Source organism: Spea bombifrons, chromosome 4 (assembly GCF_027358695.1).
Source record: "Spea bombifrons isolate aSpeBom1 chromosome 4, aSpeBom1.2.pri, whole genome shotgun sequence".
NCBI lineage: Eukaryota > Metazoa > Chordata > Amphibia > Anura > Pelobatidae > Spea > Spea bombifrons.
In genome coordinates this window covers 54209809-54225395 of record NC_071090.1, presented here as the reverse complement: position 1 = coordinate 54225395, position 15587 = coordinate 54209809, and the positions used below count along the sequence as shown (strand labels likewise).

The 15587-nt window shown below is 37.3% G+C and overlaps 1 protein-coding gene across 1 annotated transcript in view; it reads right to left on the bottom strand.

Annotated features, from left to right (window-relative positions):
- The window catches only part of CFTR (CF transmembrane conductance regulator), a 55246-nt gene that overhangs the window by 21653 nt on the left and 18006 nt on the right, over positions 1–15587 (bottom strand). The window contains exons 6-11 of the mRNA XM_053464441.1: positions 14228–14391; positions 12888–13013; positions 8492–8738; positions 7898–7990; positions 7604–7786; positions 5938–6129 (exon numbers count right to left, since the gene is read on the bottom strand). Coding sequence (XP_053320416.1) covers positions 5938–6129; positions 7604–7786; positions 7898–7990; positions 8492–8738; positions 12888–13013; positions 14228–14391 — 1005 coding nt within the window. The remainder of the gene's footprint in view (positions 1–5937; positions 6130–7603; positions 7787–7897; positions 7991–8491; positions 8739–12887; positions 13014–14227; positions 14392–15587) is intronic.

Genomic DNA, 15587 nt, shown 5'->3' with positions numbered 1-15587 from the left:
TAATGTGACCACATGATATGAATGCTGTAAAAATGTTTACTGATAAGTAACTGCGAAATACATTGAGTTATGTGAGAACAGCCAGAAATCGCCATGATCTTGAATTTATTTCAAGGTTTTTTTTTGTATTTACAAATCTGGGAAAAACGTCTGTTTTCTACTTTCTTCAATAATCCGTGCTAGGAAATGTCATCATTAATTATGCAACTTGCGTCAAAGCAAATAGTGAAATGGCCAACACAACAATGGGGTTTATTCACTAAAGCAATAGTTTGCAGGAGAGTTGCAGTTTTAACTTCCTCGCTTCACAAATCTTAATGAAGGGCCAACACTGCCAGGTTTCTCCAGCAAAAAAATGCTGAGATGGCCCTATATAATGCATAATTCAATGGGTGCGGAGCAGTAGTCTGCAAAGTTGCCCGTACATGGACACCGGTGTCCCCCACAAAGAATTCCGTTGTCAACCAATGGGACCACCAGACAATTAAAGAATGGCACATTGTGGTGACCTGCCATAAAGTGATGTCATTTCTGGCGCGCACTGAGAGAGAGAGAGTTGACTGCTAGGCTATGAGTAAGACAGTGGAGGCGTTAAGTACTGATGGTGGGGTTTTCTGGGGAGCAGGTGGGGTTACTTAAAGGAAATTGTTAATATTCAATGAAAACGTAACTCTTAATAATTTTACCTAAGAGTGTTCTGATTTCTGCAGGTAGAACAATGCAAAATACCTAAGCGGCAAGGAAGAGGTTAAAACTACAGATCTATCTATACATAGTAAAAAACCCTATAGAACATCAAATTAAGAGATAGATCAGATAGAAACTCTTCTTTGGTGCTTTTGAGTAGCAAGGATATATGTCTTGATGGGATTTACTTCCAAATTAATTGGAGGTTGTAACTATTTACTCTTTTTTTCTGCCTTATTTTCATGCAAGATCACTAATAGGAGAGAAAAAAGTTAGAAAAGAGGAGAGAGCAGAGTTTGTACAAGACAGAAAAGCTGCTTATATTGCCAATTTTCAAGCATGATGGGGGATGGGGCAATTGTCCCCACTTAGAAAGACAGCAGCATTATTCTTCCATTTATTCCAAGGAAGAGGCAGGGTTAAGAGGGGCCACGTAGCAATGATAGCAATGCACAGGAAACCAAACTCAGGCTGTCAGAGGATTATTATTGGAGTCTACTATTTAGAACATTCTAAAATTACACACTTTTTATTTATAAAAGCATATAGCCCCCAGGGGCTTCGCATAAGTAGTGCAAGTGTTGGTAGGAATGTGCAACTGGTAAAGGAGCTTGTGAAACAGCAGCACATTATAGTCACTTAAATAAGTATTTAGGGGTCACGTCCAGGGATTGGTAAGAAACAGGGACAAAAGTCGTAGTCAACACAGGAAAACTTTCTGGACCTCGGGGCTCTCTATCTGAAGATAAAAGAGAGACAGCTGAGGTCCTCAAAGCTAATGTGACTATATGTCGGCCCAATAAAGACAGAAGACTTTGACTCCTAACAATGAAATGAAATAAGACTCAGAAGACCTGCCAGGTTTTGAAAGAAAATATGCTGCAGCTATCAAAAAAATACGCTGCCGTGGCTTTGAAGTGAGCCAAAGGATTTCCATAAACCAATTATCTGCAATCTGATAAAAAGTAATACACATTTGGCTTGGTACATATATTCTGATATCATTCACAACAAAGGTTTTTTTTTCTCAACACCTTTTGTGAATCAAATATGTGCCTGGTTGGGGTGTTAACTAAAGCAAGTGTTTAGTTGCAAGTAGTATGACAATGTATTTTAATTTGTAAATAAACACAAAGTGGGATAGTTCATTTCTTTTGTTTAGATTGTAAATGAATGTCACTTCCAGGAAATCACTATAATATAAAAGGCACAATATTATATTCATACCTGGGAACTCTCCGGGTTTGCCCCGGAGAATGCCGGGTGAAGCACCACTTCTCCGGGTCAAGACCCGAATTCTCCTGGTCGCGGGAGCAGGGTCTTGACACGCCCTGCTCCTAAGTGTTATTCTTTAGCAGGGACAGTCCCTCTTTAAGTCCCAAAATTTCTTTGTTCCTCTTTCCTTCCCTGATTGCCCACTTCCCTATGAGCTCAGAATGTTCACTTGGGGTATAAACAGCCAGAGATGTATCCGTAAATTACATTTTGTAAATAAAATACATTCTTCTCCTAAAAACCTTACTAAATTGCATAGATGCTGGTGTCACCTAAAACACAACCTTACATCGGTCAATAGAATGCTCTAAATATAAAATATCGTTCTTCCTTCCTTAATTCAATTTCTTAGAACTGCAAAAGTTCAGAAAAGTCTCCATAATTTGTCGCTACGAGTACCCAGCAACATTACAAGCCCTTTTGATGCTTGTTGATGAGTTGAAGTGGGAAGGGACTGTGTGTAGGAGGACACATATCAATTACCGATAGGTAGAAGTAGCCCAAAAAATGTTGGTGGGTGGAATTGTTTATCTCAGGTTATTGATTAATGATGTGTTTGTTGATGGTTGTGCTTTTTATGGGAGTCCAAGTGAGTTTTGTGGACGCATAAGTTGCTCTACATCTCACCATGAGTTTTTTGGAGATATGGTTGCTGCTGGCTAATGCCATCATTTGATTTACACAGTAAATGTAAGCACTATAAAACAAGGTTATACATAAAATGGCTTAATTAAACAGATAGTGGTTTGAGTGTAAGCACTTAGAAGTTTGCTCACAGAACAATTGGTTACCTCCTTGACCTTTGGATTATAGAACATTTAAAGTGGCATGGCTTTTTAGGATTGGACTTCTGGTCATGTACCAATCAAAGCTGGACTTTCAACTTAACTAGTCAATATCATTGATCTTTTACATTTCATATTTCTTAGGACAAGATAGAACCACTTTCCCTAAGAAGATTTGAAATGAGTATCGTGCCAACCAGGTGCTACATGAATCACAAATCAAATATCAAAACATTTCTATGATAAAATTTCAGTGGGATCTGGACTCCACCTAGAATCTATTGGCAAATATGCTTTATTTCCATTACACACAGATATGGAAAATGGATATAGCTGTATTGGAGAACATGGAGTCTTTAGTATTTTTTTTGCATGGGCCATATAAAAAAAGTAAATATAATTTCTATCTATTCTATAGTACCAAAGCACCTGCAAGCATAGAAAAAGCTTAACACTGGGACAGCATAGGTAAATACTGAGAAGGGCTAGAACCTGGATTATACAATTCTGTTTTCTTTTTTTGGCTATGTTCACCAATCTTCTAATTAGAAAGCAAAAGCCATTGTAACCTTCATAAAGCCCATATTTATTACAAAAAAAAGGCTATTTGGGAAATTTACTAAGTTGTGAGAAGGCGTTTCATTAATCAGCTTAATAGGAGTTTCCATAGGAGTTTGCACTTTAGTGAATCATCTCTGTTAGACATTCACAGATCTACAACATTCTGGATAGCATTAGTTAATTAAGGTGATCTCGCTCTAGATCTCAAGCAGTAGAAACTGCAAAGTCAGCAACGTGGACACGTCGACTCTAGAAATAAACATTCTCATAGAAGTGTGTAAAAGGGACAGCTTTATTTAGCTACATTGCAGAAATCACTGCTATGTTTTTATGCTGACCTGATTATGCACGATTTTGGGAAAACTTTGTGTTATGTACATTAAGACATTACGTCCTTGACACTATTTTATCTGATCATAATATGGTTATTCCACTTGAAGAATGTACTTTTAATGCCAGGTTTCCTCCCAAGTACATTTTGAACTTTTCAGAAATAATAACGCCCAACACAAACGTGTACCTCTCATACTAATAATCTGTTCACTGTCAGCAGTAAGAAGATATTAAGGAGAAGGAGGTCTGGGGTTTATGATGTTCAAAACGGTATTAACCCTTAGATTACCGGACATTTAAAGAGAAAGCAGCCATCCATACTTCATCACCTCAAAGTATCTCAAAGTGACATCCACCTGATCTGGCAAATGTAAATAAATATGGAAATTGAAGAGGAACTTCTGACCGTAGTAAAAACTATAAATCTATGATTTATTACACAGAATAAAGGAACGGATAGCTAATTGATAGCAATTAGCTTTATGTAACTATCTCTTGTGTTATCTTGTGTTATAGGTATGGGTCCATACTATGTTCTCAGGTGATATATTTAAAAAGACCGTATATCAGTCACAGCGACAGACAAAGTCCACAAGAGATGTCTGTCTGGGATGCTAATGTGATGCTGGGAATTCTTATCTTTATTCTTCATTGTTTATTGCCTTACGCAAAGCTCAGCTGAAGCAAAAGCAAATATATTTACGTACCAATGACTACCGGCATTCTACTGGTCCTGAAAAAAATATCAGAAGCTAAGAAAATGTAATAAATAAATAAAATAATTAAAACCTAAATGTCAGTCCAATGATAAATCCAATATAAGTCCAGCTCTTTATTTTTCATGGCTGTGACTGAGTACAGTAATATGAACTATTATTTAGTGGGACTGTCAGGGACAGAGAGTTGTCCCCTCAATTTCAGTGATAGTATTAGATTAGTCTTGAATTCGCACACTCTCTGTCTCTCTGCTTATGTAATAAATGTTTGTGGAAAAAATGTATTATGAATCTAATCCAATTATTTAATTACTGGCACTTCCGTTGATGCATAATGCAATTCAGTCCACTAAAAACATTTCTGAGAAGTCGTACTGAGTCCTCAGACATCACAGTTTTAAATATCAAAAAACCTCATATACATATACCATTTTGTTAGTTTTATGTGTGGCTGTGATAAGTGAATTGAGCATCTTAGTGTTTCATGCAAGTGTCACTTTTCTTAAGGATTGGAATCCTCTTGTTGTCTGCAAAGTATTTTTAATGTGTATAGCTTAACTGATTTTAATGCAAACAACCACTAGAGAGGACAACACTGCGACCAAAGGTGGATATTTTTCGGGAAGCAGTAAAAAATGAGGTAAGAGCTATAATCCCAGGGCTGGATTTACACTTGGTGTTCCTATACTGAACACTACACACTAGGGTGACCACATGTCCCGGATTACCTGGGACAGTCCCGCAATGAGACTTTAAGTCCCGGGTCCCGGGCAGCCTCAATCTGGGACAATGCCTTGTCCCGGAATGAGGAGTCTGAGTGAAGGAGGTCTCAGCCAATCAGGAGAGACTTCTCAACTCTCCTGATTGCCTGAGAGTTCAGAAGCCTCTCCTGATAGGCTGAGTTCCTCCTTCACACCAACTCAGAGTAAGCTGCAGCCAGCACAAGATATGTTTGACTCTGTGTGTGTGACTGTGTTTGTCAGTTTGTCACAGTGTTTGTTTGTGTGACTGTGTTTGTTTGTGTGACTGTGTTTGTCACTGTGTTTGTGTGGCTGTGTAATGTCTGGTAATAGAGGAATTCATTCTCTGAATCTACTCATGCCTGATATTAGAGGGGTTAACATTCTATATCTACTCATGTCTGTAATGAGTGTATGCATATCACTAAATCTGAAATCTACATGGTTTCCAATGCTTCTTAATAATTAATATATAATAGTATATATGAATCAGGGTGTATGTGAGATATATATATTATATAAAATGTATTTTATGTGTATGTGATGGTGCGCATCAGTGTGTAAATATATATATATTGCATGTTGAGTATTTATAGGGCACACATAATTACAGGGAGTAAAAACAAGTGGAGACGCATGTCCCAAAAATCAAAACATACACTCTGGTCTTAAAAGGTTAAATAATTATATCAGAAATCAGATAATCTTTCCAACTCCCTTTCTTCACAGCTCTCACTCATGTGTCAATTGGTTGTCACTCCAAACACTACTTCCCTGCCAGAAAATCCCCAAAGGCAGTTTTGTGCAAAAGAACAGTGAAGCTGAGATAAAAGTACACACCTCTTCCAGCTGACAGGCTTTAATGACACTCAGGTATCTGTACTGGTCATAGGAAACACCAAACACTATATTTTCTTTGATTGTCCCAGGCATGATCCACGAGACTTGAGGAGAGAATGATATTCTGCCACTGTGCTTAATTTTTCCTGCCGACGGCTCCAGTTCTCCCATGATCATCATCAGAAGTGATGTCTGTAATGATAAAATGATATTGACAAACTTGAAGGTTCATGAATTGCATGTACTATAATTCATTCAAATTATCCATGACTTCAGTATGCAACAGACCTACTATCTCAAGTACTAGACGATCAATATCTAAACGTAATCCTTTTTCTGAACTCTATAAAAGCTATGCATATAGAATTATCTTATTCTTTCCTATAAGAAAAGTATTACGCAGTAAACAGTTGTTATTTTGCCTATTACTCTATGAACACAGATGTAGGTTTCAACCAGTAATCCTATTTAAAACTGATCCAGATCTGAAACCCTTTTTTTCAAGGTGTTGTTCCTCTTTGACAAAACATGTATTGCGCTCTGTACTATGATAAGCAAATATTTCTTTCTATGGCTATAACCTATCAGTGCCATGTTTTGTGTCACATGACAATATGGTGCTCCAAACAAAAAAAGAATATAAATACAGCAAAATGTTTTAGGATTCTGTAACTATTTCTAGGAGAGGTTTGGTTGATTAATAGTGCTGGAAATTATATTTCTAAATGTAGTTACAAATTGAGCAGCGTTGATGGAACAGCACCTTTATTTGTGTAGCGCAATAACGACGTACAAAGGTTGTATACATTGTGGAGTGATCCCAGACATGCCTCTTGAAGCATTAGACACATGACCTTGTAAATGACATGTACGTCTATAACTGCATGAGAAATTCTCTGTTCAGCATTTGTCTTTTCGACTATGCATTTTAGTGCTTCAGTCACCTTGTAATATTCTATTCCTTAGTAATATATTATATAATCAGATAGCAAAACCAAGCACAACTCCTAGACAAGAGACTACAATTTATATCTACTGTAATTGCCTAGTTAATTAGTAGCCTGCTGATGTCATCAAAGCTGAGAACTTCAAAATATGTCTAATGTGTGAAGCAATTCTATATGTCTTATCAGTTTCCAGTTAGGGTCAGTGGTACACAACAGGAGGACATGTGAGGAACATCAATCTTTGAGTAGATCAGCTGAAGTAATCCATCTACGTCACTCACTGCTAAAAGAACACTTTGCACCCAGCTACAAAATAATTGAGACACCCGTGTGGAATTTTGTTTCCTTTCATGCAAAAAAGGGGAGAGGACTTGCAAGGTTATTCTGAAACGTTATTCTCTAATGGCTTCATGTCGTATGGAGAAGTAACATTTCATCAGAATATATGAAATTTGAGGAGGTATGAGAAATGCTCACACTCCTACTGCAATGCAAAAAAAAAGTTTGCTTTGTGTAATAAAATAAGGGGTGTGCTACTGTAATGGAAACCTAGGGTTCCACTAGTAACCGGCTAAAATACATTCAGCTTTATTCTTATTCTTGATTTTTTTTGTTTCCACTACCAAGTGACCTAGAAGAAATGATATAAGTTAATACTATGCGGTTTTGATTGAATTTGAGCGAAAGTTTATTTTCGTTCATCCAGTTCATAACTTTACCTTCCCAGCTCCAGTAGACCCAGCAATTGCCAAAAGTTCCCCTTTTTCTATCCTAAAATTGATGTCTGAAAGTACAGGAGTGATATGCAGAGAAAAATTGCTGAAGAATAGATTTGGATCTTCGTTAGAAGCACTGTCTCCATTTGCTTCAAGTTTTGCCTTTTCAAAGAACCCGCCAATTCCCTGTAAAAAAAAATAAAATTAATATAAAAATAAAATCACTGCTCCTCTACTCCTTTGTGCATAAATAAACAAATAACGGTTCTAAATAAAGGTTATTGTTACCACACTTGCCTCATCCCAAGAAGCTGACACATTTTCCATTGCAACTTCTGTGGTTGTCAGATTGTATTCCAGTGATTTATACTCTTCTTTTTGTAAGAAATCCTGTTGAATAAACAACATGACATTAGCCAAATAAGTAAATGTAATTTAATTTCCTCTGTCATTCACTGTTCGATGGTGGACACCAAAGCCAGGCTAATGTACAGAGGATGTATAAAAAGTATTACAAGAATTATTAATTATATGTACTAAAATATATTGTACATTAATAAGTACCAGTCCTAATATTTTCTCATGGAGTAAAGACTTAGATTCAGCCCTATCCATTCACTTATGTGGAGGTCTGTGCCTGCACTGCTTCTGTTTCTAAATACCAATCATGGGACATGATGTCCTCAGACAGGAGAACGGATCATGCCAAGAAGCAGTTACCCTGCTGTGGGTAGGTCATGGCTTAGGTCAGACCTAGGGGTAACACACCACATACTCACTTTCACTTTCTTGTAGTTTTCCCAAACAATACAATGTCAATTTGCTCAAAGATCTTCAACCAACTCATGATAAATAACTATTGCTACTGGCACCAGTAGAGTAAGGACATACCTGTATTTTATTGATCACTCCGAGCGAGTCATACCACGTCTGCACTGCCCATGGGAACTGTCTTGTTACTGACATCCGAAGCACAATGGAGAAAGAAATGGTGGTAAAGATTTTTCGAATAGAAATTCCATTTGTTAGCAAATGTGGTAAAATAGAGAGGAACACCACAAAGAAGCCCGAGAAGAAGAAGGCTGAGCTGTTGAAGTATCTCACATAAGCGGCTTTTCGGGTCAGCTTTAGTTCTGTCCTGTATCAAAATAAACAGGGATATTCTGAATTGTAGAACCAAATTCAAATATTACAAAGCTGACAAAGCTTACAAAGTGATAATTACTTCCTATTTTTCTGGATTTCAGGATCATTCCTCTATATTGAGAAATTTGTAGATGGTTATTGTCCTTTGATCTATATCTTGCAACCACGTATCAGTGGTAGCAGCCCTTCCCCAAACAGGCTTAGGATCAGGCTTTTTACTGATGATCTCCTACTAAATACTTATATTCTCTGAAATGAATAACTAACATGTCCTTTTATGATTACAAATACTTGGAAAGCCCTCAGTGTACAATATAGTAAAAGGTCTGTTCAAACGTGATGGTTCTGTTGAAAAGACCTAAGCATTATGGCGGGTATTTATCTCGCATTTGTCTCATGCTTCGGCTCCATGTCCTTATAATCGCAGAATACCAGCTGCCAGTACATAGTGTTACTTGTAAATTGCAGTAGAAGAGATACTAAGTCTCTGGTATATTTGCACAAACAACCCTTTTTTTTTTACTCTCTAATTTCATAATGTGAAATGCAGGCGGGACAGTTTCTTCAAGACAACTACAACACAGAAATATAAATATTAACATTTCACACGTCAGCAATTAAAATGATTTTGGTTTCTCAAGCAAATTTGCTTTGGGGCTTTTCATCAGAGGTAAATAAGCAATAGCTATTATGCGATTTTACTAAAAGACAGTACTAGCACAAATAAACATGTCGTTTGAGAATAAAAAAAAATGATAATCACTTCCATATCCTTTTATATTACTTTAAGTGAATTATGATTTATACTTATTTGTCTTTTGGGCTGATCACAAATATACAGACAGATCAGTTGAATAGATTGTTCCCAAATGGCTTAAGCAGATCTGTCACTTTTTTCCAAAATCTTACAGTTTATAAATAAATCTACACAATGGAGTTAAGAGAATAAAATAGGCAATGTGTGCATATTGAAATTCCACTTTAGGCCTATACAGTACAACAAGAAAAGATATAGTAACCTTCTGTTTTCAGAATTTGCATGACTAAAATTATTAAATTAAATTAAATTATCTCTCCACTATTATTAAGTTACTCATTGTGGTTTCAGATGCCTTTCGGAAGGACAGACTCTGCCACAGTCTGTCACTGATCTCAGCCTCTATGAGGTTCATTTTTAAACGGGAAATCCAAACAAATTGGAGCCCTCAAGCACAGCATTTTTTGCAAATCTAAAAATTCCTAAATTTATTATAAATAGAAACTGGATATCTCTAAAACAATTAACCTATTCGTTATACCACAGAATCTATAGGTAGTTTAATGAATTTAGCCGATAGCTGTGATGGCCACCAAGGTCTTAATATAGATAGTGGCATGATATCTGTGAATCATTTACATTACTTTTCATCTCTCGCACTGACACTCCTCTGATTGCACTCAGACAAATATGAGGATAAACTGGATCAACACTATGTCGCAATTTATGTTCCTACAACTTAAAAAAAATAACAACTTGTAAGCCCTGATATGTTTACTTTCCACAGGTTTTTACATACAGTAAAACTGTATGTAACATCACAACAAAGAGTAACTTTCAGTGACTCAAGGAATATATAAAACAAATATTTCAATTGGAACTCTCACTACTAGTAACATTTAAAATACATTTTTAAAAATATTGGTTTACTTTCCTAATTTCATATTAGATTTTTTTAATATGATTGCAATTGTAAGTATAATATTTGAATTCCAATGTATTGAGCATCGTGTTCTTGAAACAAAGTTTCATTTCAAATATAGTTATCTGTGTAGCGGGTATTCCCAGCTCTGTTGTGCTGATAATATGTTATTGTAGAGAATTGAATAGTCCGTATCGGTGCACAGTAGGATTGGCAGTACGGGGAGCATTTACATAGGCTGGAGATTTTAGAACAGGCCAGTAACCTGCATCTTAATTCCCAGGTACATGTAATGTGTCAAGGTAGTTAGACCTTGCCTGGGTATTATGTTAAACAGACCAGCAGTTAGCATGAACAGGTCTGCTTGGCGCACGGGCAATCGAGTGGCACTGGCACAAGTAGCTAAGTGCAGGAATCACGCGGACTGGGTGTCCAGTGAGTGACAAGCAGAGTAACCACCGTGCAGGGGATGTTATGCCTGAGCTACACCTTTGTTAGTACTGAGAGACTCCAGTATGTCATCAGGATCACATCGGTTAGCAGATTAGCTAGTTTGATAAGATGGTTCATATGTGTTATTATAGTTTGTTCATTTTAACATAATATATTGACATTGCGCCCGTCGTAAGCAACCTCATAGTATGTAGTATGGCCTCTAATGCTGCTGATCAAGTTGGAGAATGGAGACAACCTATGACTACCTATATTTTAATGTTTTGGATCCCTACCTGGGAACTCTCTGGGTTTCACGTGAAATTTCAGGATTCTCCAGCTCAACACCCTACTCCTTAAATAGGGGTTGAGCCCCGCAAGTCAGCCCACCCACGCCAGGGGGTAGTCCTGATCGTGTCCCATAAGGAAAATTCTGCAAGCTATTTATGTTATTGATGCATATAAAAGGTCTATGCCTGTCCAGATCTTGTAAAATTTTCTTGGGGCAGAATTCCTGTTTAAAATCTGTTTATGTTTACTGTTGGATACTTTACAAAAGCTATATAAAACAACTGTCCTCTATATCAGTTAAGAGAGTTAATATTTTAGTAAATCAAACTATATTGTGAGGCCTATGGGAATAGGTCTGTCTCCAGAGTTCATATTGTTATAAGCATGCATATTTCATGGCAGACAATGTATATCTACAAGTCTTATAAATTCCGTGAAAGAATTACAAATGGCATGTCATCATACTATTTGTTTATGGACACCCACACACATTTAATTTTTTACTTCATAAATTAAATACTTGGTTTTTGTCTCCTTATTTTGTGATTAACACTTTAAAGGACAGTGAGTGAGGAATATATTTGTAATTCTACCCAAGGAGTTACATAGTTACATAGTTATATAGGCTGAAAAAAGACATGCGTCCATCAAGTTCTGAAATATATTTAAAAAGTACAGTAACACTTTTACTAATAACTTTCTTTGCTACAGTAACATACTGTAAAAAATTGAAGTTGGGGAAAAAATTGCAGCCTGGGATTTAGTTATTTATCATGGCGACCAGTGCATTTTTTCCTCTCCTGTGTTGTCTCAGAGGCCCCAAGTGTCCCAGAAATGTGGTTGTTTCTCCCATATTCTTGATGCATGCAAGAATATTCCTGATACATGCCCCCTACATGTTTCCCTACCTTCTCCGGCAACCATTTTTGTGTCCCAGTCTCCTTTTCCGCAGCTCCGTTTCTTCTCTTGCCCCTTTTTGAACGTCTGCATCCACTTTGTTGACCAGGCCTTATGGAGTGCTTCCTCAAAAGGGTGGTGTTTCCACGCACACCCTCTCCCTCAAGTACGCGGAAGTACTCCTTGAGTCCAGAATATTGCACACGCTAACGCCTCTGGATTATTCTTTCCTCTGCAGTACTTCCAGAAGAGGGTGGAGCTGCAGCACACCCCATGGGGACAGCCTCTCCCCCGTTCATCCAATCGGTGGAAAGGGTGTGCACGAAGGTTCGGCCCTTTTGCAGAAGCGCTCCGGGAGGCCAGGTTAACAGAGTGGATAGCAGGGAGAAGTGGACCAAGAAAGAAGTAAGAGGAAAGAAGACCGAAGAACAAGGAGAGGCATGACAAGAAGCGGAGCTGCGGAAAAGGAGATGGGACATGGAAATGGTTGCGGAGACATTAAGAGAGAGAGCATGTGAGAGAGAGTGTGAATGTGAGAAAACTTGACAGAGTGAAAAAAACAAAGAAATAAAAACAAAACTTATAAGTTCTCGGTTTCATTATTGCTTGTATTGTTGGGGTCCGTCCTCTTTTTTGGCTGATTTACCAAATTTTGTAATAGTGATATAAACATTAGTTATTGTTCATTAGACTCACTAACAAGATGTTTATATTTAAACCAATTACTCCAGTTGGTTGACCTACCTCCAGTTTCTTTTGAGCCCACATTACCCAGTGATATGAAGTTGATGAACAAGTTTCATTACTGTAAAACAACTTCTTTTAGTTTGAAAATGACTTACTCCCGTATGGTTTCAATGATTTTCTCCATGGCATCCTCCCAGCAATAAGCCTTTACTGACTGGATGTTGTCAATAATTTCAGATGTGATCACAAGCCTCTCGTTGATCTTCCCTGCCCTCTTGTCTCTGTAAAACATAAACGGGCACCGAGTCAAGAGGAAGTTCATATAAGCCTGTGCACAAATAACTTTTCTGAATAATATTGGCTGGTTGCAGCTAGGTCATATAGTTTCTTCTATATAACATACTATATGCAATATTTTTCTCTTTTTTTGTTTTTCACACTGACCTTTTCTTGAATGAGCATCTTATTAGCACATCTCTCTTCAACTAGAGATAAGTTGTTACTCACAAGAAAATGAAATATATACAAGGACATAGCGGCATTAAAATGGTATGCAATGTTTATGTCTGGGTCCTTTCAGTGGTTCTATAATGGGCCCCTATTCTATGCAGCCCCCTGTTGGTGAATTTATGTGGGAAAGCACTGGACACTGAATTTGTGCTTCCCTAAATATGTTTTGATCTCTTCGCTTAATGGCGTTACTGGCTTGGTTTCCCCAGGCCATATGATGTTAGCCCTCTCTTGGTCCCTGGTAGCATATTTCCTGCACTGTTGAAATGTTGCAGATTACATTGCATGAAGTAAAAGGTGCTGACATAGGTTGTTGTGATTAAAACACACATCCGTTGTATTGTGTTTCCTTATAAACATAATTATAATTATGTTAATATGGAGTTATTGATTTTCAGAACTGTATTAGAAAGGGTTAGTAATATCTTGGTGTTGTTCAAACAAAAGGTGCCACGGTGTAATCACCACCCTAGTTGTGCAACACGTGATAGAACAAAAAGAAAAGGGAGGTTGGAAAGCCAGGATTGCAGGATCACGCACAATAAACAATAAATTCAATATGAATGTAATAAATTACGAGCAACAACGGGTATGAATGAGATCTATAAAGCTATACTTCCTTTTGAAGATTATGTTATATGACACAATCAAAAGCAATTTCCAGCCTGACAAATTTATATTGTTATGCTTACGATGTCCAGAACGCTGTGTGATTTTATTGCACCAGCATTCATACAGCAAGACGTAGAATGACGTTAGATTTGAAATAACTGCTTCGGCTATAATGAAGGTACCTCTGTGAAAATCAGTCTGCTAACAGGTATCATAAATTTCATTTGGACATATTGCGTTCTTCTGTGCCACCAAAACCACAATTTCCATTTTTGTGTTAATGCGTGAGGGATAATGGTCAATTTCACATAATAAAAGTATAACAATAATTTTGGTTTCCCATTAAACTGGAAGGAAGGAGCCATCGTTTTACCGATAATTCATCATCCTGCGTCCTAGCCATGCTTGAAATAGGGCAATTATAACAAGAAATCCAAGACCAGAGAATGCTGAAGCTTGCAGCAGATCCCAAAGCAGACCCATCAACAGCAGAACTTGCAGTGGAGCAATCCAGACAAAGTGGGCCAGAGCCAGACCCTACAAAAGCAGGAAAAGCACACGGGTTAGGAGCCACTACCTCAGGTTACTAGTAATGAAATATATTTGCCTTTAAAGTCTCACTACTTGTAATCACGTCAACTGCAAACACTCAGTTTAGTGAAAAAACCCTATAATGTTTTCATATTATCACGCTAGATCATGTCCATGGCAGTTAAGGATCCGCAAGAACTAGAGGGCTTCCGTTCAGGAGGGCAGAAAAATGTACTTGTGCTGCACAGCTTGGAAGTTAACTTACATTTGATATCTTATAAAGTTTTATTAGTGATGTGATTGACTTCAAAATCACATGCCCAATGAAAAACAACGTGGTTAATGTAAGTGTTTAATTGCTCCAAAAACTTTTACTTGGCATTTCACAACCCAAGGTACATTACAATACTTTTGTAAACTATGAAAATTGTACTGGGAAGTGCATTCATATACTGTATGTGAGATCATTGCTTAAGGAAGCATAGAAAGAGATAAAGATGGCATGTATCACACATAATATAACGTGTTATCCATGGCACACCCATGAAAAAGCCTTATTGCATGCCAACAGTGAGCAGTCATAAACAAAGGCAGGAGGATCGTAGATGAAGGCCGTTTTCGGTGGCATGGTTAATGTATCCAAAACAGAAACATCACATGATGAACACTGGAACACACTATTCACACAATTCTGAACTGTAACTTCATAAATCAAACAAAGTAAGCTAGAGTAATGAATGTACTACCTGTGAAAAGGTTTTTAACTCCAAATTGGCCAAGACTGAAAGTATATTTTCTCAGTCTCTCTGATACAGTGTGTATTTTTCATGGAGACGTAAGACGTTAAGTGAAGCTCTTACAGAACAACAACATATAACACAGAGTGTATTGTTATACATTATTTGTCGATATTTTCATTACATTATTTCAAAGTCAAGCTTATTTTTTTTAATCAGCATGACATTAGTAATAAAGATCTCTATGCCTCAGTAAACTTCAATAATAATGAATAAATAATTGATGGAGTTGTTGTTTGCCTTGAAGCCAGTATGCACATAGACTACAGTATAACATATTGCGAGACCATCCTTTCTAGCACCACGGACAGCACCCTATTGTGAAACACAATGGCCTCTCCTTCCAGCACATAAATTAAGTATGGCAGATGTGAGTCTTATTTGCCATAATGTTGACGTTAGATT